The sequence below is a fragment of the Leucopleurus acutus genome (genome assembly GCF_964270905.1).
Source record: "Leucopleurus acutus genome assembly, chromosome: 7".
In the NCBI taxonomy this organism is placed as follows: Eukaryota; Metazoa; Chordata; class Mammalia; order Artiodactyla; family Delphinidae; genus Leucopleurus; species Leucopleurus acutus.
Window position 1 is genome coordinate 12,432,687 of NC_139150.1, and position 22,501 is coordinate 12,455,187.

The 22,501-nt window shown below is 42.6% G+C and overlaps 1 protein-coding gene across 2 annotated transcripts in view; it reads right to left on the bottom strand.

The window, feature by feature from the left end:
• Positions 1-22,501, bottom strand: part of MRRF (mitochondrial ribosome recycling factor) — a 55,750-nt gene that overhangs the window by 22,123 nt on the left and 11,126 nt on the right. For both annotated transcript variants that reach the window (XM_082842517.1, XM_082842518.1), the window contains exons 3-5: positions 21,630-21,785; positions 17,308-17,426; positions 10,077-10,168 (exon numbers count right to left, since the gene is read on the bottom strand). In XM_082842517.1, the coding sequence (XP_082698643.1) occupies positions 10,077-10,168; positions 17,308-17,426; positions 21,630-21,785 (367 nt within the window). The remainder of the gene's footprint in view (positions 1-10,076; positions 10,169-17,307; positions 17,427-21,629; positions 21,786-22,501) is intronic.

Genomic DNA, 22,501 nt, shown 5'->3' on the forward strand with positions numbered 1-22,501 from the left:
GGTGAAACTGCCTGGTCCGATCCCAAGGAGAATTCTCCTCCATGCTGTCACCTTGGAACAAAGTCTGAGGGCAGGAGCCTGGCCTAGGCATAAGGTCTATGATCACTAACAACGCCTGAAGGAAAAGTGGGAGCCAATGATGTCAATTATCCCACAATTGTGAGGCCTTGGGGAGCAGTTCAGTGTCAAGCTGAACTGCTGACACTGGGCTGAGGGTGAGAAGAGCCACGGTCCCTTGGCCTTTCCAGAAATACTACGCAAATCTCACACCACAGGCAGGACTAGTCAGCAGATTTGCTTCTTTGGGATATACCTTCCAGGAGGTCTTGGTCACCACAATTCATATTCAAAGAACAAACCAAGTACTCATTAACAAACAAACTACAGTGTTCCTGAGCAACTTAAATTCCAAGATAATTACAACGTAATGACTCAAGTCCTCCCACCCCTAAAAATGGAGGAAAAGACAGGAAAAAAAAATGAACATGGGGCTGGGGGAGGGGGTTAGTGAGGAAAAGAGGGAAAGAGAGTGTTAAGGACTGAAAGAGCAGTCAGCAAACAGAAAGAAAATATCGTTGGTTTTACTCCCAAATAATCAGAAAAAGAATGTTTCCAAGAACCCCTTAACCAGGAGAATTAGATAATAACAAATACTGTAAGAAAAAGGAATTAAAGTTTATGACACACCAGGCCTCACACTAGGAGTATCACATATAATATCCCAGTATTCTTCAAAAAAATCATAGAAATAACGCCCATTTTACAGATAAGGAGGTTGAAGCTTCCAAAAGTTAATGACTTGCCCAAGGTCACTACAGTGAGCACATTCCCCAGGCCACTGTCAGCCAATGGCCACCCGTGGCACAGGGACTCCTTTGACGGGCAATCTTCGCTCAGGAACGCACCATCAGCCCGGCTGACCTTCTCAGAAATGCACTGCAGTGTGAGGTGTCTTCTACCCAGTCCTCCTCTTTTCCTTTTTTCACCAGTGGCAGACCTGCATCCTGTCTCTTTCACAGGCCTTTCTGCCCATAAATCTCTTGCACATCTAATTCTGTCCTGGCATCTGTTTTCAGAGGACCCAAGCTGATATACCCAGAGAATGAGAGAACAGGGATTTGAACCTAGGTCTGTCTAACCCCAAAGCCTTTGTGCTTTCCTTTATACCCAGAGATTAACTGATAAATAAATCATGTTGCTAAATCCAATGATCAATTCTTAGACCTTCTCCTCCTTGACCCATCAGCGATATCTGGTGTAGCTGATGAGTCCTTCCCCTTTAAAACAATTCCTTTGTTTCCAGGACGCCACACTCTCCTAGTTCTCTGGCCACTTATTCTCAGCCTCTCTTGCTGGTTCCTCCTTATCACCCTAACCCATAAACCTTGATGTGGGCTGTCCAAGGCTCAGTTCCCAAACCCTTCTTTTCATTATCGGTATTTACTCTCTAAAATAATCTCATCTAATTTCACGGCTTCTTCTACATGTTCATGCTTCCCAGATTTCTCTCTTGAGCCCACACCTGTCACCAGAACTCTAAACTTACATACCTAGCAGCCTACTTGACCTCTCCACTTGGATGTCTAGTAGAATCTCAGAATAAATATGGACAAAACCTGCTCTTCCCTCACACCCAGCCTGTCCTCCCACATCTGCCCTAGCTCAGTAAATGGCAACGCCATCCTTCCAGTTGCTCAGGCCAAAAAAACTTGAAGTCACCTTTGAGTTCCTTCTTCCTAAATTTACAACCAATCTGTCAGCAAATCCTGGCAGCTTTTCCTTTAAAATGTACCCAGAATCTTGACCACTTCTAACCAACACCACTACCACACTAGTCCAGGCACCATACCTAGATTACTACAATAGCTCCTAACCAGTCCCTGCTTTCACCCTCGGCTTCCTACAGTATAATTCTCAAAATAGCAGGCAGGATCACCCTTTCAAAACCTAAATCAGATAATATCCCTCCCTAGCTCAAAATCCTCCAGTGACTTCACATTTCACTCCAAGTAGAAGCCAAAATCCTTATGAGGGTCTATTAGGACTATGATGGTTAATTTTATATGTCACAGGTGTGCCCAGATATTTGATAAAACATTATTCTGGGTGTTTCTATGAGGGTGTTTTTGGATGAGTTGAACATTTAAATCAATAGACTGAGTAAAGCAGACTGCCCTCCCTGATATAGGTGGGCCTCATTCAATCAGTTGAAGGCCTGTATTAAAACAAAAATTATAGGGAATTCCCCTGAATAAGAAGGAATTCCTCCTGCCTGCCTGCCTTCAAGCTGGAACAATGCCTTCGACTCAAACTGAAACACCGGCACTTCCTGGGTCTCAAGGCTCCTGGCCTTTGGACTGGAACTACACCATCGGTTCTCCTGGTTCTCAGGCACTTCAGGCTCAGATCAGACCCACACCATCAGCTCTCCTGAGTCCCCAGTTTGTCTCCCAAGACGGCAGATCTTGGGACTTGTCAGCCTCCATATTCACATGAGCCAATTCTTTATAATAAATCTCTTTACACACACACACACACACACACACACACACACATCTATCTACATATATGTATGTATACACGTGTGTGGGTGTATGGAGATATATATATCCTGTTGGTTCTTTTTCTCTGGAGAACACTGACTAATGGAAAGACTTTACATGGTATTGGCCTCTCCATTTCACTCTGGCCTCATCTCCTATTTCTCTCCCCTCCCTTGTTCTGCTACAGACACACGAGTGCTCTCACTATTCCCTGAACACCCTAGGTGGACTCTCACCTCAGGGCTTCTGCACTTGCTGCTTCCTCTGCCTTAGTGCTGAATACAAGCCTAGTCTGCTCTCTCATGTCCTCAGTTCTCTGCTCAGTTATCACCTTCCCCCGAAGCCTGCCATGAACACACTACTTAAAACTGCACCAACTCACTAGCCCCATCAATGACATCCTTTATTTTCTTTCACTGCCTTATTTTTCTCCACAGACAGAAAAATATGGCCAGCTGACACACACACTGCCTGTGTGTGCTACTGTCCATTTCCCCAGTAGAAGTTCCACAAAGGCAGAGGCTTTGTCTAGCTTATTCACTGCTGTGTCCTCCATGTCTAGAACTATGCCTGACACAAAGTAGGTGCTAATAAATACCTGCTGAATAAATTTACAAATACCCTAGAAGTTTCACATTTCAGCATAAAAATTTTATATTCTCATAAATGCAGTTAGGTGGTCACCTGGGGCCAGAGGACTTGCAAAGGGTCATGGGGAACTTTCAGGATGACCGAACTGGTCTATATCGTGACTGAGATGGTGGTTACAGTCAAGATATATATTTGACCTATATTTGTCAAAATTCATCATCATGTACACTTGAAATGGGTTCATTTTTTGTATGTAAGTTACACCTCAATAAAGTTAAAAAAAAAAAAAACTTTATATTCCAGAGTGCTTCTCACACCAGAAAGTGGCCCATAAACTTCCTTCAGGTTATGCATCCTGATTTGAGCTTTGGCCATTTATGCTCCACACGCTTCGGGTTGGTATACAATTAAATTTTAAAATACCAATTACTGCCCCTTATTACAAAAAGAAAAAGTGCTCTCAGAGGTCCACAGACGTTAAGAATAGACTTTGATGTCAAGCAGACCCATATTTAAATCCTGCACAACTCTATCCTTATTAGCTTAATGAACTTGAACAAGTTATTTAACCTCTCTCAGGCTTACTTAGCTCATGTATAAAAAATAGGGAATAACAGAATGACTTAAATAATATAGCATAAGGCCTAGAATATACTCTGCACTCAGTAAGTAGTCACTTTGCTTAATATTATTATTGCCATGCAGTGAGCCAGGAAGGCCCTTCAAATATCAATGGGGTTTCCTAAGAGAGTGACGTCAAGTTTGGCTCTGAGGACCACTCGAGGGGTCACTCGGGTGTGTTGCAGATGGTTGTCTGGCCCTGAAGTGTCCATGTCTCCAAGAAGCTCAGCAATATGCAGCACACTGGTGCAAACAAGCACTGAGACAATCAAGGAACAAAAGCTACACCAAGGCCCCCCACATTCCATTCACTTCTTCCCCAGTTACGGTCCCGCCTCTACCACTTCCCACTCCCAGCAGAAGAACAGGAAGATCCTTAGGAGATCATTATGACACTGTTAGTAAAAGAGAAAAAATTTTAAATGACCAAGATATTCAACAATTGAGAACGATTTAATGTTATACGTAACACGCAAGCACTAAGTATCCCTTAAAAAGAGTAAGGAAGAACTCTCCTCAGAGAGAGCAATGACACATTAAGTTAAAAAAAGGAACTGCAGGGACTTCCCTGGTGGCACTGTGGTTAAGAATCTGCCTGCCAATGCAGGGGACACGGGTTCAAGCCCTGGTCCGGGAAGACCCCACATGCCGTGGAGCAACTAAGCCCGTGCGCCACAACTACTGAGCCTGCGCTCTAGAGCCCGTGAGCCACAACTGCTGAGCCCACGTGCCGCAACTACTGAAGCCCAGGCGCTTAGAGCCCATGCTCCGCAACAAGAGAAGCCACTGCAATGAGAAGCCCACGCACCACAACGAAGAGTAACCCCCGTTCACTGTAACTAGAAGAAAGCCTGCGTGCAGCAACGAAGACCCAACACAGCCAAAAATAAATAAATAAATAAGTTTTTAAAAAAAGGAAAGAAAAGCAACTGCATAAGAGTGCGTGTAATATAATCCCATACCATTATAAGAAAGATGGAGAAGGAGATTTACACGTCTGAAGTTGCACAGAAAAAAAATCTGGAAAATCACGGTGCTAAAAGTAGTGCCCTATGGAGAACAGGATGGAGGTACTTGTTTATTTAATCCTACTTAAAGTAAAACCAACGCAGACACTGACAAGAAATAATGAAAGAGGAGGACAATCCAGGAAGGATGTAGCTTCGCGGGGGGAATGAGTCAATCTTAAGCACTTTCATTTCTTTGGTGAATTCATGATTCCTTACAGCTTTCCTTAAAGCCAGACATGAACTCAGTGTTCTCAAACCAAAGCACCCTCATTCTACTTCGTGTGGTTTTCTCATCAATATTTGGTAAAACAGTTAAGTAAGGGAGTATTTGTTTGTTTGTTTGTTTGGGGGCATAATGAAGATGTGAATGGGGTGGGGCCTCTGATCAAAATAAACTGCTCAAAACGTTTCAGGGTCCCTGATTAAGAAGTGGAAGACTGATACACCAGAAAAAGCTGCTATCCGGAGAAGAGAACAGGGAAAAAGGCAGTAAATAAGACCTGAGTTCCGTCATGCTTCTGCCCCTTGGTAGCCCTATGACAGCGGGCACTGACTCCTGGGAGCTTCAGGCCTTCCATTAGGCAAGTGGGCACAAGAGCAGTCTCCCAACTTCAGAGCGGTGGTGTGAGAATTCAGGGAGAAACCCTCAAGCATTCAGCACAGTACTTCCAGGCATTACACCTGTAGTGCAGGTGGTTTATAAATAGGACCCAGAACTTGATTACATAAATAAGAAAGAAAAATAGAAGAAACTATTTCAGCGAATCTTGATTAACAGGAATGTTCAAAGAATCCGTCCAGTTGACGGACTGCTCTAAACGGAAGAACACTGGCCAGAGCAGAAAACAAAAGCTATACACAGTGTCACTGCGGACGAATGTAACCCAGAGCCTGTAAGGTCCAATGTCATTTTCCTGAGGACAGCCAGGAGAAAAACTTGCACACAGCCACACACACAGCTGGATTCGCAGAGGCTCTGAAAAGAAGGCTTGGTGATATGCACCACCCGGGCTCCAAGTTTGACCTGTTATGGCTTTAGGATTTATTCTCCGCCCACCTCCCAAAATGATCAGAGGCAGATTATAGGAAGAGTCACGTACTCAGTAGACTCATTTAAATAAGAATATAAGAATCAGAGGAGTGTGATGAGGGTGAGGTACCAGGTGAGATCTGTTGCAACTGAAAATACAACTTAGCTCTGGGCAGCATCCAGAGTGAAGGCAAAAAAGCAAACTTGCAGACTATCCTCAGGCAGAGGAAGAATCACAATCAACCAGGAAAGGTAAATTTTTTTTTTTAAGATGTTGGGGGTAGGAGTTTATTAATTAATTTATTTATTTTTGCTGTGTTGGGTCTTCGTTTCTGTGCGAGGGCTTTCTCTAGTTGTGGCAAGCGGGGGCCACTCTTCATCGCGGTGCGCGGGCCTCTCACTATCGCGGCCTCTCTTGTTGCGGAGCACAGGCTCCAGACACGCAGGCTCAGTAGTTGTGGCTCACGGGCCCAGTTGCTCCGCCGCATGTGGGATCCTCCCAGACCAGGGCTCGAACCCGTGTCCCCTGCATTAGCAGGCAGATTCTCAACCACTGCGCCATCAGGGAAGCCCAGGAAAGGTAAATTTTTATAGAACTAAACTTGAAATTTTAGCATCAGAAACCGATCATGGGAATTTATGCTTCTGATTCCCTCGCACCTCCCAAACTCCCACCATAAGCTTTAGTGTGTTATTTTCCTCCTTGCAGCTTTGCCAATTACCAGCTGTGTGACCTGGAGCCAATGCCTCACCTCTTGGAATCTCAGTTTCCCCATCCTTTGAAGGGAGGGATGTGCCTATCTATTTATGAAAAGGAACGAAGGAACATTCGCTAGCATTAACTGGGTGCTTGCTAAACATCAAAAGCTTTGTGCACATTATCTCACCGAAATCTCCCAATAACTATATAAGGCCAGTCCCATAAATATTTTACAGAAGAGCTCTCTGAGATTCAGAGAGGTAGAGACAGTTGCCATTGTCACACAGCTAAAAAGCAGAAGAGTCAGAACTCAGTTTCATGCTTTTGTGATACAAGGCACAAATTTAACCGTTAGACTTTTCCACTTTTCCTGTATATGTCAAGCACCTAACAGTTCCTGGCACGTAGTAGGTACTCAACATATCAGTCCCCGTCCTCACTCCTTCCTTTTCTCCTAAAGTAAAATTATGTATATATGGAAAAATTTATGTCTACTGAAATAATATTAGTATCTTACATTTATATAGCTTCTTTCCTCTAAGGAGATCACGCTACTTAATCTATTTTCTCTGCTAATCTCACCAAAGCTCTAGCTATCATTATGTGTTATTTCATTTATTTTACAAATAAGGAGCTAGAAGGCAGCAAGCTGTTAGGGTGACGTGCCCAGAGTCAGATGGAAGTTACTGCCAAAACCAAATAAAAACCTTGGTCCCCTTTACATCTAAATCAGCCTTTATCCTCTCACATGACACAGCCTCCATAATAAAGAACAGATCATTCATTTTTTATCTGGAAAACTACCAAACGTATAATTCAGTGAGGGGCCTCATGACCTTACCACCTTGTCAAAGGAAAGAAAGTATATAAAAAATGAGGTTTGCAGGAGCAGACGGTTTTGGTCCGTCAACTTTCTCTTGGATTACGCCCATTAACCAACGTAAAATAATGCAAAATATAATGTAACAGATCCCCGTGTCTTTGGAAATTCAAGTTAAACGCACTGATCTTTCAAACTTATATACAATGCACAAGGGCAATCATTAACTCGTGTGGGGCTGCAGAGGTGCACATTATATCAACGAGCTCTTTGAAAGAAACATATGATCTACAATGGGCCACTCTAAGAAGAATCCAAGTCAGCAACGAGCATTTAGTGGCATAAATTCACAGCATCACAGCATTCTGGAGCTCCAGAAGGGACCTGGCAGACCACTGAGAACAACCCCTCCATCCTGTGCATCAGGAACCCAAGGCTCAGGGAGGTTAAGTGGCTTTTCCAAGATTTCACAGACAGGAGAGCAAGAAGGAAAAGATAAAGCTGCTGACTACTAGCCATTCCACTTGCAAGTCTTGCTTCTGATGTCCATGAGTACACTTGGCACTTTCTAGAATTACCCATCTATATAGAGAGTGCAGGAGAAAGAGCCTGGACTTGGTAACAGAAAAACTCAGGATTCAAATCCTGACTGCTACTAACTGGCCACGTGATCTTCAGCAAGTCTCTTAACTTCTCTGAATTTCAATATTTTCATCTATAAACTATGGGTAAGAGTAAACTCCACAAGTAAGCTGCCGGTAATATAAACAAGGGGCCCGGCACAGCCTTGAATTCCACTAAGGCAAACATCAGGTCCACGTACGTCCCCAGTGCCCAGCACAGAGGCTGGAACATTACACATCTGTAGAAAATTTGCCAAGCAAATCAATGAACTAACCAAGCAAACAGGTACTGGACTTGAACTCAGGTTTATTTGCTTCTTAAACACTAGGTTATATTGCTCCCAATTAACATGATTTCAAAGCAGAGTGTTGATTCTGACTTACAGAGTACCGAGTACACAATGGAATAAGGAGGCCATTTTCTGGCCATAAAGCAAGAAACAAGTTCCGTGGGAAAGTTCCTGGACTCTCAGTGTTGGTATTAATTCTTGTTGCTAGCATGGGTACGTCATGAGGCGTTAGAATCAACTAAACCTGGGTTTAGGTCTCAGCTTCAGCATAAGCTGTGTGACCTCAGAGATATTACTTTACCTCTCTGAGCCTAAATTTCCACACCTGGGGAAAAATCTACTTTACAGAGATTGCGTGACAAATGAGGCAATCTATATAAAGGAATACAGGATGATGTGTGGCACACAATGACTCAACAAGTGTCACACTCCACTTCTCTTCTAGTTATTTGGAAGCTTCATTCATTCATTTCACTTAGGTCTCTGCTCCAACGTCACTTCCTTCCTGAACCTTCCTGCCTACAATAAAACCCCCAACTCTCTCTATCCCCTTAGCCTGCTGATTTTTCTTCATAGTCCTTATCATCACCTGACATTACATTACATATTTATTTGTTTTTCTTTTTACTGTGCCTACTCGACAATAAAGAAAGCCCTGGGAGGATGGGGACTTCTTGTTGTTTGTTTACTGCACTATCTCAACAACTAGGAAAGGGCCTGGCATGTAGTTAGTGCTTAATAAATATTTGTTGAGTGACTGAATGAATGAATTCAACACTTATTTGAGACTTGCTAGATGTGAGGCACTGTGTAGGAACAGGGGTTTGGAAACAACTAAGAAATGAAATTACAGAAGGAGAAACTGATTCTGCCTGCTACGGAATCTGAGAAGATTTATATCTCACCTGGACTACTGCAGTGGCCTCCCGACTGTGCACCCTGCGTCTGCCCTGTCTCCCTACATTCCACTTGTTAATTGGCAGCCAGAGAGACCTCCGAAAAGTCAACATCAGATCATATCACTCCTCTGCTTAAGTGCTTCCAATGGCTTCCCACTACAATGAGGGCACAGCCCACACCCCTCACCATGGCCTGTAACGCCTGAAGCACCTCCTCTCACCAGCCCATCACCCCCAGCCCCACTCTTTCCCTCCCTCACTGAGTTTCAGACACAAGGGCTTTCTCTTCATCAAATATACTAAGGTCTTATCATTTCTTTTTAAATTTAAAAATAAACATACATTTTATGCATTTGAAACTCTAAGTTCTATATATTTACGTAATTAACAATATTCTGTTCTTACGCCTAAAATTCTTCAACAAGTGAGGATTAATGGGAAAATGACTCTTCAAGGAACTTGGGTTAGAGATTACAAGTGTCGGGAATCTTTCGGACTCCGGGCCTTTGGGCTATCTGTTCACTCTGCCTGGAAAGCTCTTCCCCTAGGCTGGCTCTTCCTCATTATTCAACTGTCAGTAAAAATGTGACTTCCCTTAGAGTCCTCCCCAGCTAAAGCTGTCCCTGCCACCATCACTCTCATCAGGGCACCCTCTACTGGATCACATTGCCTTTTCTTTCCTCACAGCATTTCATTATTTGGAATGACTTTCTCTATTTATGTGTCCTATCTTCCCAATCAGAATGTAAAATACATGAGGACAAGAACTTTGTCAGATTCACTGCTGCATCTGAATAAGTAAACCGGATCTCAAAAGATGCTGGAGTCTGCCAAGATGAGACGTACAGGTAAAGTACCCTATCAGTCTAACAGGATCATGGCGTGTTGGTTTCCCTCCAAAGACAACTGCCCCATTACGTCAAAATATGTGAATTTCAGCCAGACGTACTTGGGAATGGGTACCCGAATTAGCGTCTCTTCCACTTCTGGGTTCAGATTCATTCCACTTTCTCTTATAGCCTTGATAGCTGCAGCTGTACACTGAAAACCAGATCAAAAGGTAAACAGAATTAGTAAATAATTATTACCAGATGCAAGCCCTCCATCGATAACTGGCAACCCATCTTGGCAGAACATGGAAACATTTAGTTCTGTTACCAGTAAGATCAGGAAGTTACATTGGTGTAGAGTGCTTTGATCAAGCTGAATAGCAAACTATGTCCACTCCTGGTACCAGTGTACTGCGGGAGGGAAAAAGCAAAGAGAAAGAAAAAAGAAAAAGAAAACAGCTCTGCTTCTTTGAAAAGATTTCAATGGTTTGAGGCAACACAAATCAAAACCACAATAAATCCTCAAGGGAGGAGGGCTGATCTGTGCAAAGACTGGTGTAAAGACAGCTGAAAGATTTTATACATTAAAAATTCCAGTTGACATTTTACACTCAAAATATACCAGTGCCGATTTGAAATGAGTAAATAAATTTAACTCATTCGCATCTACGCTCACACCAACCTCACTCATGTTTTGGCATGAGCAATGAATCTCTGCTGGTGTGTGCACCAAGAAAGGTAGCGTGAAAGATCTCAGCTCAAATCCCAGCTCTGCGAACCATGTGACCCTGGGCAACAAGCTTGACTCCTCTGAGCCTCCATGCTGTAATCTGAGACCCTGCGGTACTGTACCTCAAAGAGGATTAAATGAGGTAACATGAGCCGCGCATCCTGTTCTGTGCCTGGGTGCCTGTAACGCCCAGGTAAGGGGCGCTATTATATAAACGTATTCAATAAATGAAGAACGCACAAAACCCCCAAATAACGACGAGCTGATATCATCACTTAGCTGATGCACTGCTGTCTCTTTTTCTGTGTGTGTGACTGCACCACGAGGCATGCGGGATGCAGGATCTCACTTCTCCGAACAGGGATCAAACCCATGCCCCCTGCAGTGGAAGCGCAGAGTCTTAACCATCGCACCGCCAGGGAAGTCCCTCTTTTTTTTTTCTTTTTTTTTTTTTTAATTTATTTTATTGAAGTATAGTTGTTTTACAATGTTGTGTTAACTTCTGCTGTACAGCAAAGTGATTCAGTCATACATTTTCATATTCTTTTCCATTATGGCTTATTTCAGAATACTGAATATTATTCCCTGATGCACTGCTGTCCTGACATCCTCCAGGGTCTCTTCTGACACAGCCTTGCTCTCTAACGTGCCAGGTGGCACACTGGTACGCTGATTTCCCCAAGTGCCTCATCTCACCTCAAGCAACATTATAACCACACCTGGCTTGCAATCCTAAAGCATAAAAGAAAGCAGTGTGGAAGACAGATAATTTCACTGGCATGACAATGTGGAATTCATGAAAACAAGGCCTCTGACATTTTCAAAAGAATTTTAGGTTTGACCAGAGCCAATCCACATTGCTTGGATTCACAGAGCCAATTCCCAGCCTTGAGCTCCTCCCTAGACTTTCTGGTTTAAATAAATGGGGTGTGTTGCACACCTATTTTACTTGCCCAGGTTTTGTTTTGTTTTTTAAGGGAGTGCCTAAAAACCTCATCCATTTCATTTTTGAATGACCTGAATTCTACAGGGACATGACACGTTATCATAAGGTCAAAAAGACAAACCGGCATTCCACATGCAGACAGATCATCCCCTCGGGCTACAGAATTTAACAGTGTGTCCACTGCTTAAAACTGTAAATTCTTAAAATGTACCTCTGACCATAGACTACTGGAGCTGGAAGGGACCTTGGACATAACCGGGTACAGTCCCTTCCTTACGAATGCAGAGACCTGCTGGTAAAGGTCACATCCCTCATACAGAGATACAGTCCCTGAAAACCAAGAGCAAGGGAGTGAAGACCTCGCTCATCATGCTTCCAGTGACCACTCCATCCAGTGATGTTACTTTGTCGCCGATACCTTCCAGATCCCCTAGCTCAATGTATTCAGTAATTGTGGCACAGGGAATTTGATTTTTTTCTAATAGCCAAAAAGAATTTGGAACTAGGTCTGGTGTATAAAGGGGATGGCCAAGGTAAATAAAAGAGCTGGATGAAGAAATGAAATTTTCCTCTGCAAGAAAACTGCCATCGTCCATATAAAATGAAACACAGATTTCTAAAGTTCCCAATAAAAGGAGAATGACCACTTGGAAGGAGCGGCCTGATTTCCAGTCTCCTAACCTTCCTTTTCTGAAGCTTCTCACTGACTGACTGATAACTCAGCTGGATCATCCCACCACCACCACCCTCCTCTCACACTCTGACCCAAGTGTTGCCACACAGCCTTCCCAGGCAAGCAAGGGAGTACCCACTGCTGCTTCCAAGCTGGGCAGGAACTATGTCTCAGTATTTACATAGTCCCAGTCCAAGGCTCAGGGCCTAGTGTGTGCTAAGTGCTCAGTAAAAGCTTGTTGAGTAAGTATATTAATGCACTGACTCAGACCTGCTAGAAAAACTCATCTCCTTACTTTTACTTCATGTTTATAACCCCCCCACACACAAAAAAACCCTTATTTTATACTATTTTATACATGTTCTGTGTCCTTTCACATGCAGAAAAAATGTGAACCAAGAGGGGTTTCATTTGCAAAGGTATCTACTAAAAGAGGTAGTTCTAAAATACTCTAAACATGTATATTTTAGTTTGATATGGAAGGATACAGAAACTCAGGGAATTATAGTCATTTTCCCAACATGACTTCTGAACTACTCGTGGTTCAGACAAAAAGGCACATATTTCTATCGCATTTCCCTCTCCTAGCTTTCACCCCCTCTTTGAAGGGATGCCCACCAGTAGGCTGCCCTCCAGTGATAACACTGACTCACTGGTTGCAGCTGCTTGGAGTACTGGGTCGAGAAAGATCACAGACCCCACCTGGGGTCAGGCAGGCAAGCGTGCTGCAATCAATTAGCAATGTCTGCTATTACTGTTCTTAAACTAATAAATCTAACTCATTCGCGTCTATGTGCGTGTCTACGCTACAGGACAAAAGATGATGAAACTTTTGTAGACAGGTGAACAAATCCTTGACAATCTGGGTTCCAGTTCAACAGCTGACTTGCAGGGACTAAAAAATATTTGTGGAATTAACGAATGGATGGTGAAAGGAGCACAGCCTTTAGAGTCCAACAGACCCATGCTCAAATCTTGGCTTTACCACAGCAGCGTGAACCTGCAGAAGAGATTCTACTTCTCTGAGCCTCAGTTCCCTCATTTATAAAATGGAATAAACTTTAATTTTAAAGAGTATCCGTAAAAGCTTTTGCACAGCAAAGGAAACCATAAACAAGATGGAAAGACAACCCTCAGAATGGGAGAAAATATTTGCAAATGAAGCAACTGACAAAGGATTAATCTCCAAAATTTACAAGCAGCTCATGCAGCTCAAAATCAAAAAAACAAACAACCCAATCCAAAAATGGGCAGAAGACCTAAATAGACATTTCTCCAAAGAAGATATACAGATTGCCAACAAACACATGAAAGAATGCTCAACATCATTAATCATTAGAGAAATGCAAATCAAAACTGCAATGAGATATCATCTCACACCAGTCAGAATGGCCATCCTCAAAAAATCTACAAACAATAAATGCTGCAGAGGGTGTGGAGAAAAGGGAACCCTCTTGCACTGTTGGTGGGAATGTAAATTGATACAGACGCTATGGAGAACAGTAAGGAGGTTCCTTAAAAAACTAAAAATAGAATTACCATATGATCCAGCAATCCCACTACTGGGCATATACCCTGAGAAAACCATAATTCAAAAAGAGTCATGTACCACAATGTTAACTGCAGCTCTATTTACAACAGCCAGGACATGGAAGCAACTTAAGTGTCCATCAACAGATGAATGGATAAAGAAGATGTGGCACATATATACAATGGAATATTACTCAGCCATAAAAGGAAACGAAATTGAGTTATTTGTAGTGAGGTGGATGGACCTAGAGGCTGTCATACAGAGTGAAGTAAGTCAGAAAGAGAAAAACAAATACCGTATGCTAACATATATATGGAATCTAAAAAAAAAAAAAAAAAAATGGTCATGAAGAACCTAGGGGCAGGACAGGAATAAAGACGCAGATCTATTAGAGAATGGACCTGAGGACACAGGGAAGGGGAAGGGGAAGCTGGGACAAAGTGAGAGAGTGGCATGGACATATATATACTACAAAATGTAAAATAGACAGCTAGTGGGAAGCAGCTGCATAGCACAGGGAGATCAGCTCGGTGCTTGGTGACCACCTAGAGGGGTGGGATAGGGAGGGTGGGAGGGAGGGAGACGCAAGAGGGAAGAGATATGGGAATATATGTATAAGTATAGCTGATTCACTTTGTTATAAAGCAGAAACTAACACACCATTGTAAAGCAATTATACTCCAGTAAAGATGTAAAAAAATTAATTAATTAAATAAATAAAAACACTTTTTAATGATAAAGATAACAATAATAATAAAATAAAGAGTATCCGTGTTGATCACATGAAGCAAAACATGAGAAAGCAGTGCCTGGTCACACCGTAGACACTCACCACACATTTGCTTTCTTACTGCCACAAGAGCAATAATGGAGCCTGCAGAATTTTTTTTTTCATTTGCCTTGTTCAAATCATGCTGTGGTTTTTTTACTCCCTTCTTTTTTTCCAATCATTAACTCTAGCTGCAGGCAAGTTTATGGAAGGCAGCAACTGCATCATTTATCAAGCAGGACACATGCTTAACAAATGCAACGCAGTTTTCTGTCCTTGATGTATCTGAAAAGATTCTGCATGTAAATCTGCATCATGTCTCTAGGGCATGACACAGAAATGCTCAGGTTTGAAAAGAAAGCCAACCGCATATAAAACAGAAAGGAATTATATAAACACAGTGAGGATTAGCTCAGCATTTTGAAGCTATAAACCTGGGTACTGCATGGACAGCTTCTAAACTGGAGGAAGGAAATGTTTAGTTAGAGCTATTTGTTTAATATATACACCAGATGAGATAAAGGAATTCAAAAGACAATGTAACTCACACTTCCTCACTCTGTCCTTGTAAAGAACCTCTCTAGTGAGATGACTGTAAATGTTTTTTTCTCAAAACCCACAGAATTTCAACTTGGAGAAATGGCAAAGATGCTTTGCTTGAAAAATGAAGATATACTCCAACTTCCTAAGAAAAAATTAAGCTGTTAATACCTCCTCCTGCCTCATAAGATGCTCTGGTGGCCAATCAGGTGCTTCTTCTGTGAATGCCATTTGCTATTTAATAACAGAAGTGGCTGGCTCTGAAAAGCAATCTGCCTGATGAGGTCTTCAAACTGTGTAATTAGGAGGCTATTCCCTAAATTGGCCCGCAGTGCCTGTGGGATTAGATGAACAAGGCAGAGAGGCCTCAGTGGTTCAGAGGGGCCAGAAAGGGAAAGAGCTGACAGTTCCCTTTTTGTCCATTACTCTGTTCCTCGGTAACACCAGGAATGAGTGTCTCCCTTCCATGAACCTAATGACAAGTATTCATCCGTTTGAGGAAAATTTACTGAGTGCATCCATGTGTCAGGCACAGTGTTAGGCGTAAGTCAGAGCAAGTTAGATATGATTCCTACATTCCAAGCTTACAGTCTAGTGAAAGTGAGCTGGAAAATTAAGATGTAAAAAACTGTATAACTATTGATAATGACAAGTACAATGAAGAAAAAGAACTGGGCTGTACAAAAGTGGTAAATGTGGAGGAATAATTGGGATTGGGTAGATTAGGGAAAACTTCCCTGAGAAAGTAATATGTAAGCTCTGATCCAAAACATGAGTAGCAATTAGCCAGACAAGAGTGTCCCGAGCAAAGGAAAGAGCATATGCAAAGGCCCTGAGGACGCAAAGGGTTTGAGGAGTTGAAAGGCTAGTGCGGCTAGAGCCGTGTGCAAGGGTGACAGTGGCACAAGACTGGAGAATCTGCAGAGACAGGCAGAGGCCATTTCATGCAAAGCCTTCTAGGCCACAGTCATCTTTTATTTAAAGATTACTTGAAGCCACTGATAAACTCGGTGCCTGGGAATGACATAATCCAATAGACATCTTTACAAGTTCGCTCAGGCTGCAGTATAGAGAATAGATTGGTGGAGGAGTGAGTAATACCCCTCACAAATGTGCCTAGCACATCAGCTACAAGAGCCCTCCGATTTGAAACAGCCTGCTCATAGTAAGGGCTTTCTCTTACTCATATCTCTAGCCCAGTTTGTCAAATCCAGCAGTTTCAACTTTGGTCTCTGTCTTTGGGCTAGAACTACTGAAACAGACCATCGGAATAGGGAGAGACTTCAGATTCCTTTACCTCATATTAACCGGTGAGGAAATGGGAGACCCAGAAAGTGACACAACCTACACAAGGTCAAACAGCCAGCTGGCAGGACAGGTGGGACCAGATTCCAGGTCCTCAAGGATTCCCAACCCAGGTCAATTCTTACTGGACCAATAAGGAAAAACCCATTTACCTTCCTCAACCAGACTTAAAATCATAGCCTCCAGGTTGCAATGATCTAATGCAACCCGCCTTCCAGCCTTGGAAGCACTGTGATCTGTGCAATATTCTGCAATGGTCAGTCCAGTTTGAAAGGAATGTGAATTCCTGGAAGGTCTGCTCCAAATACTAATGCAAAAGTCACAGACTGGTGGCCCACAGAGCAAACGTGGCCCATTAGGTTTTGTCATAGTCTTAAAACAAAACACACAAAAAAGGGCATTAGTTATCAACATTTAACAAAGATCTTACATAAAAATTGGGGTTACTGGCTTCTTCTGTAAACAAACACCTTAACGCCTGGTAATATCTAATGACCAGGCCTGCATTTCTGCCCGGGAAGGATCAGCAATAGCTGGGCAAAGGCTGCTCCCTTCAGACAGGGCACGGGAGCTAGTTTACCCCGGCCCTTCCATCACTGCACTGCCACTACCGTTTGTCTTAGATGGGGCCCCTGTCAGTATTCAAATTACTTGCCTGGCCTCTATAGTGTTTGAGTTAAACAGAAAAGGAATTTACAAACAGGAAGAGAGCTTTTCTTATCCTGAAATTCCCATTATTATGCCTTCTCTCTTGGTTCATCCCAAACTAGAGGGAACACGTTCTCCTGACTCGACTCAGCCTCCTGCATTCCAAAAGAGACCATGGAGAGGGACCCCTTTAGCAAGGCCACCTTACCTCTGGGAAGCTGGCCATATTCACCAAAATCAGCTGTGGCGACTTCATGGAGATCTGGCCAATCTGGTTTAGAGCAAGTTTCCCATCAGCAGTTACCACAGTGATATGATCAAGGGATCCTAAAAGAAAAATGAAATAAAGGGTCTTCGAATTCAGAAGGACTTTAGTAGCCCCACATCTAAGTCTCTATCAATTCAGATTCAACTAATGTTTAGGGATCCCTTACTAATGTGGCAAAGATGGTTCAAGGGGCTTCCACAGGAGCCGTGGTGCCACGTGATGGAAAGAGCTTTGAAATGTTGACAAAACTAGGTTGCAACTGCTTACTAGCACCAGGGTAGCCAACAGTCCTGGTCTGCCTGGCCCTGAGCGGTTTCCTGTGACACATGACTTTGAGAGCTGAGACTGGAAAGAGCTGGTCACCCCTCCAGCAACACTGCCATTTACTAACATGAAACCTCAGGCAAGTTAGTCATGTTCTCGGTACCTCGGTTTCCAACTCAATTAAAAAATACAGGATTAAAGTGAGGATTATAACTAAGTATAAACAAGCAAGTATACCATAGGCACCAAAAAATAAACATAAAAATAGTTAACCACTTATTAGGCCTTTTAGTTTTCACAACTAGTCTGTAACACTATCACTGTCTCCACTTGACACCAGAGAAAGAGACTTGGGGAGGTTAAATGGGCCAAATCACAGAGCTAACGAAAGGAAAAGGAGGAAGAGCCAAGCTCCAACCCAGGTGTGCTTACTTCCAATTCTAATCAAGGCTCTTTCCCTTATCAGTGGAATTCAAATTTGGTTGTGCGTCAGAATCCCCAGGGAGCTTTTTCACCTAGATTCCTCGGCCCCACCCCCAGACAGCCTGATTCTGCAGGGGCTTGGGAGCCTGTGATTTGGGGGGAGCTTGTAGTCTTTTTAAAGATCACCACATGATTCTGACATGCAGCCAGGTTTGGAACTGCTCCCTGATACCACCTTGATTTTGGCACTTAGATTCCCTTTAGGAAGAAAAACAAACAAAAAACATAAAACAAACAAAAAAAACCCACCAACTATTACCACTTCACTGTTATCCTGGATCTGATCTTTATCTCTATCTGAATTATGGAAAACCCTGGGCAAAATTTTCTTGTCAAGAAGGCAAGTATATAGTTACAGATGGAAAAGGGGTGTTATTCAAACTCCCTGATTTCCTATGCAAATGAAAACTAAAAGGAAACATTACCATTCACTTTAAGAACAACTCACAGATGGCTCATTCTGATACACAAAGAGTAAAGGGTCGGGGGCTGGAGGTCAGTATTTTAAACAAATTGGGAGTTGTCCCAGCAAACTGTTGTTAGAATAATGCAGTACCATACCATGGCCCAAAGATTTGATTTGAAGCACAGTACTCAATTCACCATCACAAGATAGAAGGCTGTTGACACCACTGGCTTCAATCTGGAAAAGTCCATGATTCTGAAAACCAGTGACCTGGGTTCAAATACCAACCCTGCCACTTCCTGACTGTGTGACCTTAGGAAGGTCCCTTCAACCTTTTGGGCGTCTGTTTCCTGATTTCTAAATGGGGCATTAAAATCATACTTCTCTCACAGAGTTGTTATGAGGGTTAAATGAAAGAGTTTATGGAAAGCACTTATAATTGTGTCCTGGCATACGTAAGTGCCCAATAAATGCTATTATTATTACTTTTCAACTTTCTCCTATATTTTAACCAAACTAACATACTTACAATTTCTCTAATACAGCCCGTTCTCTCTTGCCTCAGGACCCTTCTACTGAGGATGCCCTTCTCTGCTCAGCTAACTCCTGCTCACTCCTTAACACTCAGCTATGATTGTATCTAATCTCAGAAATCCTGTCTGACCTCCTAGGCCAGATTACAAAGCCTTTATGAGCTCCCGAGGAGCCTATGCACACTTCTACAATAATGGCAACCAATATTTACTGAACACTTCCCATGGCAAGACATAGTGCTAAATGCTTTCTGTAATTTATTTGCTTTCATTATCACAATAACCCTATGAGACAGTGCTACCATTTTACAGATGTGGAAACTGAGGCACAGAGTATAACTTGTCCAAGGTCACAAGAGCTCTTAACAATGGAGCTGAATTCAAACCCAGGTCTGATCAACTCCAAAGCCATGGTCTTCACCACTCTGCTTTGCTATATGGTTTTACACATGTTGGTTTACTTGTCTATCCCTTCACATTAAGATCTAGGCTCTTGGAAGGTGGGGACAATGTCTTTTCTCTCTGTATCTACAGCACCTATTAATCAGCACAGAATAAGTGCTCAATAATGCTTTGATGAATAAATGAATGTACGGATGGATGGATGAATGAATGAGAGGACAAGAATGAACAAGGAAATAAATCTGTATTCTAGACAACTTTTTTTTTTTTTTTTTTGGTGGTACGTGGGCCTCTCACTGTTGTGGCCTCTCCCGTTGCAGAGCACAGGCTCCGGACGCGCAGGCTCAGCAGCCATGGCTCACGGGCCCAGCCGCTCCACGGCATGTGGGATCTTCCCGGACCAGGGCACGAACCCGTGTCCCCTGCATCGGCAGGCGGACTCTCAACCACTGCGCCACCAGGGAAGCCCTAGACAACTATTAAAAGCAATCAACTATCTTGGAGACAGAAACTGCTGGTAGATGTACGTGTAAGAGGAAAAGTGCCTGCTGGTTCAGATAGTAATGAAAGATGGTATGGAAGAATCTGGCAAAAAAATAAAATAAAATAAAAGACTGGCTAAGTCTTTAGCCAGTCTATTTAGCCTGTTTCACCCAAGTCTCTTCACGGCCCAAATTTCTATACAGAACATTGCACAGACATAACCCTGAAGAGAAAGAAGCAAAGAGGAAATACCAATGGGAGGCCTTCTGAAAACGGATCTTAATTCAGCCTTCCTGATTTGCCATAAGATCCTTTGCCACAGAAGTCCCAACATGGGCTTTTCAGTACGCAATTGTGGTGGTTCCCATTCCCTAAATCCGTATCGACATAATGCATCAAATCCTTTTCCCTCAATCTGTCCCCAGCGAGAATCTCCCTCTGCCTCATTCCTGCCCCTCATTTTCGCAGAGGTTAACATTTAACAAATTACACTCCCAACCTCTCTCCAGGCCCATCATCTTTTTAAGTTCAACAAGAGTGGAGCTTGCTGGCTAATTTTAAGTATCACATTTCTCCCTGAGCTCCTCTCAAACTGCTCTCTGGTTTCGGCTGCAGAATGTTAACAGGCCAGAAAGCACAGGGGAGACAAAGCACTTTATCAGCTTCATACCTAAAATAATAAGCAAGTTTAAAATAAACAGTTGGGAGAGATTGAATGGCACGCTCTACTGTCAGCAAAGGCAGAAATGCCCCAGTCCAGGGCTGACAAATGACGGAATGGTCTTCTGGTTTCACACTGGATCTCGTCTCTGAACTCTGTATGTTTCTGCTGGTGTTTATAAATGAAGCCGTATACTTTTCACTTGGTTTTCTTAAGAACAAGTTCATGAAATACTTTCTAGTTTCCTTGTGAACTACCCCAAGCAAGATGTGAGTGGGAGCAGTGCAAGCTCCCACAGATACTTTCCGAGGGGGTCCCGGGCTTGACTCTAGGATGATGACAATTTCCAAAAGGCCAATTTAACAGCAATTGGATTTTTCCTGCCTGCCTGCACCATTAGCTGACAACTCACTTCTTCCATCACATCTGCAAACAGTTCTCCTAGACAGTTCTGACATTTCCCACTTAGGAAAGCCACTTTCAGGAAGTTATTAACCCAAACGGAATCTTCCTGGTCAAGCTCAGGCGTACAGAAATGCCTCAGGTGGGCAGGTCTGCAGCCAGTTGGTTCCCAGTAAGCGATAAGAACGGCCAAATAGGACAAATTGGAAAAATCAGACCAAAGATGTCAGTTACTATGAAACTAAATACCTACAAGTGTAGAGAGTACAGCAATAATAAAATTTCCATTTTTTGAGAGTATTATTCCGTGAGAGCAAAGACCATACCTATTTTGTTCACTTTATACCAGCATAATGCCTAGTTCATAGCAGGCAAGTATTTGCTAAATGGATAAATGTAGTGTTAATATGTGCTGGGCACTGTGCTAGAACGATTGCACATGTTACCTCATTTATTTACCCATCCCAAAGCTAGAAGGTAGGAATTAGACAAGGAAACTGAAAACCAGAGAAGTAACTGCCCATGGTCACCCATTAGTAAGTGATAAAGCTAGGACTAAAACCCAGCTCTGCCAAAGCGATGTTTTTGCCACTACGCCCCTCTCCAAAACACAGGTTCAGTCACTAACCTGGTGAGGTCCTTATATTGACAGTCTTATTGAAATTATCCTTGAGCGCTTCTATCACCGACTTCATTTCTTCATCCACCTCTTCCAAGCTGATTATATCCTCAACCAAGGCAGTGTTAAGATTCATTCTGGTTTGGGACTGTCCTTTCCCTTTGGCTAGAAAGTCAACATTCAATGAATAAAAAAAAACAGCAGCATAAACAGAGACAATAAACAATGAGTTAAGAAGTACCTACTATGTGCAGGGAAAAAAGCCAAGTGCTAGAAAATTACAGAACATTGTCACTAAGTGTAGGCCCTAAAAAAGAGCCTACACTTACTGTCAACCTGGGACCCAGCATCACACAAAGCACTTTCTCAGATATTAGTGAAGGCACAGGTTTTATAATGAGACACCCAGGTGAAAATATGCGCTATAATGCATACGACCTTTATGACCTTGAGCAAGTTACTCTACTTCTCTGATATCAGGTTCCTTTCCTATGAAACAGGAATAATATCTATACTGCCAGGTTGCTGCAAGGACACAAATTAAGTAATTCAAATACCTGAAAGAGCACTATCCACATGGCAGACACTCCATAAGTGAATGAATTCCTTATTTTTCAGAAAAATAAACAGAAGGTGAGAAAGGTAGAGTGACTTTGCCTAATGTCACAAGGTCATGAAATAGTAAAGACAAGGTTTGGTCCCAGATGTGCCTAATTTTAAACCCATGAACTTTCCATTAAATTGTCTTCATAAAATGTAATTGGAGATACATAAAATATATTAATTCATTTAAAAATGAATCCTAAGACAAGGATATGCAAAGTATCTGATGGCTGGTACAGACAAAAAAAACAACAGTAGCTTAGCAACATTAAACATCG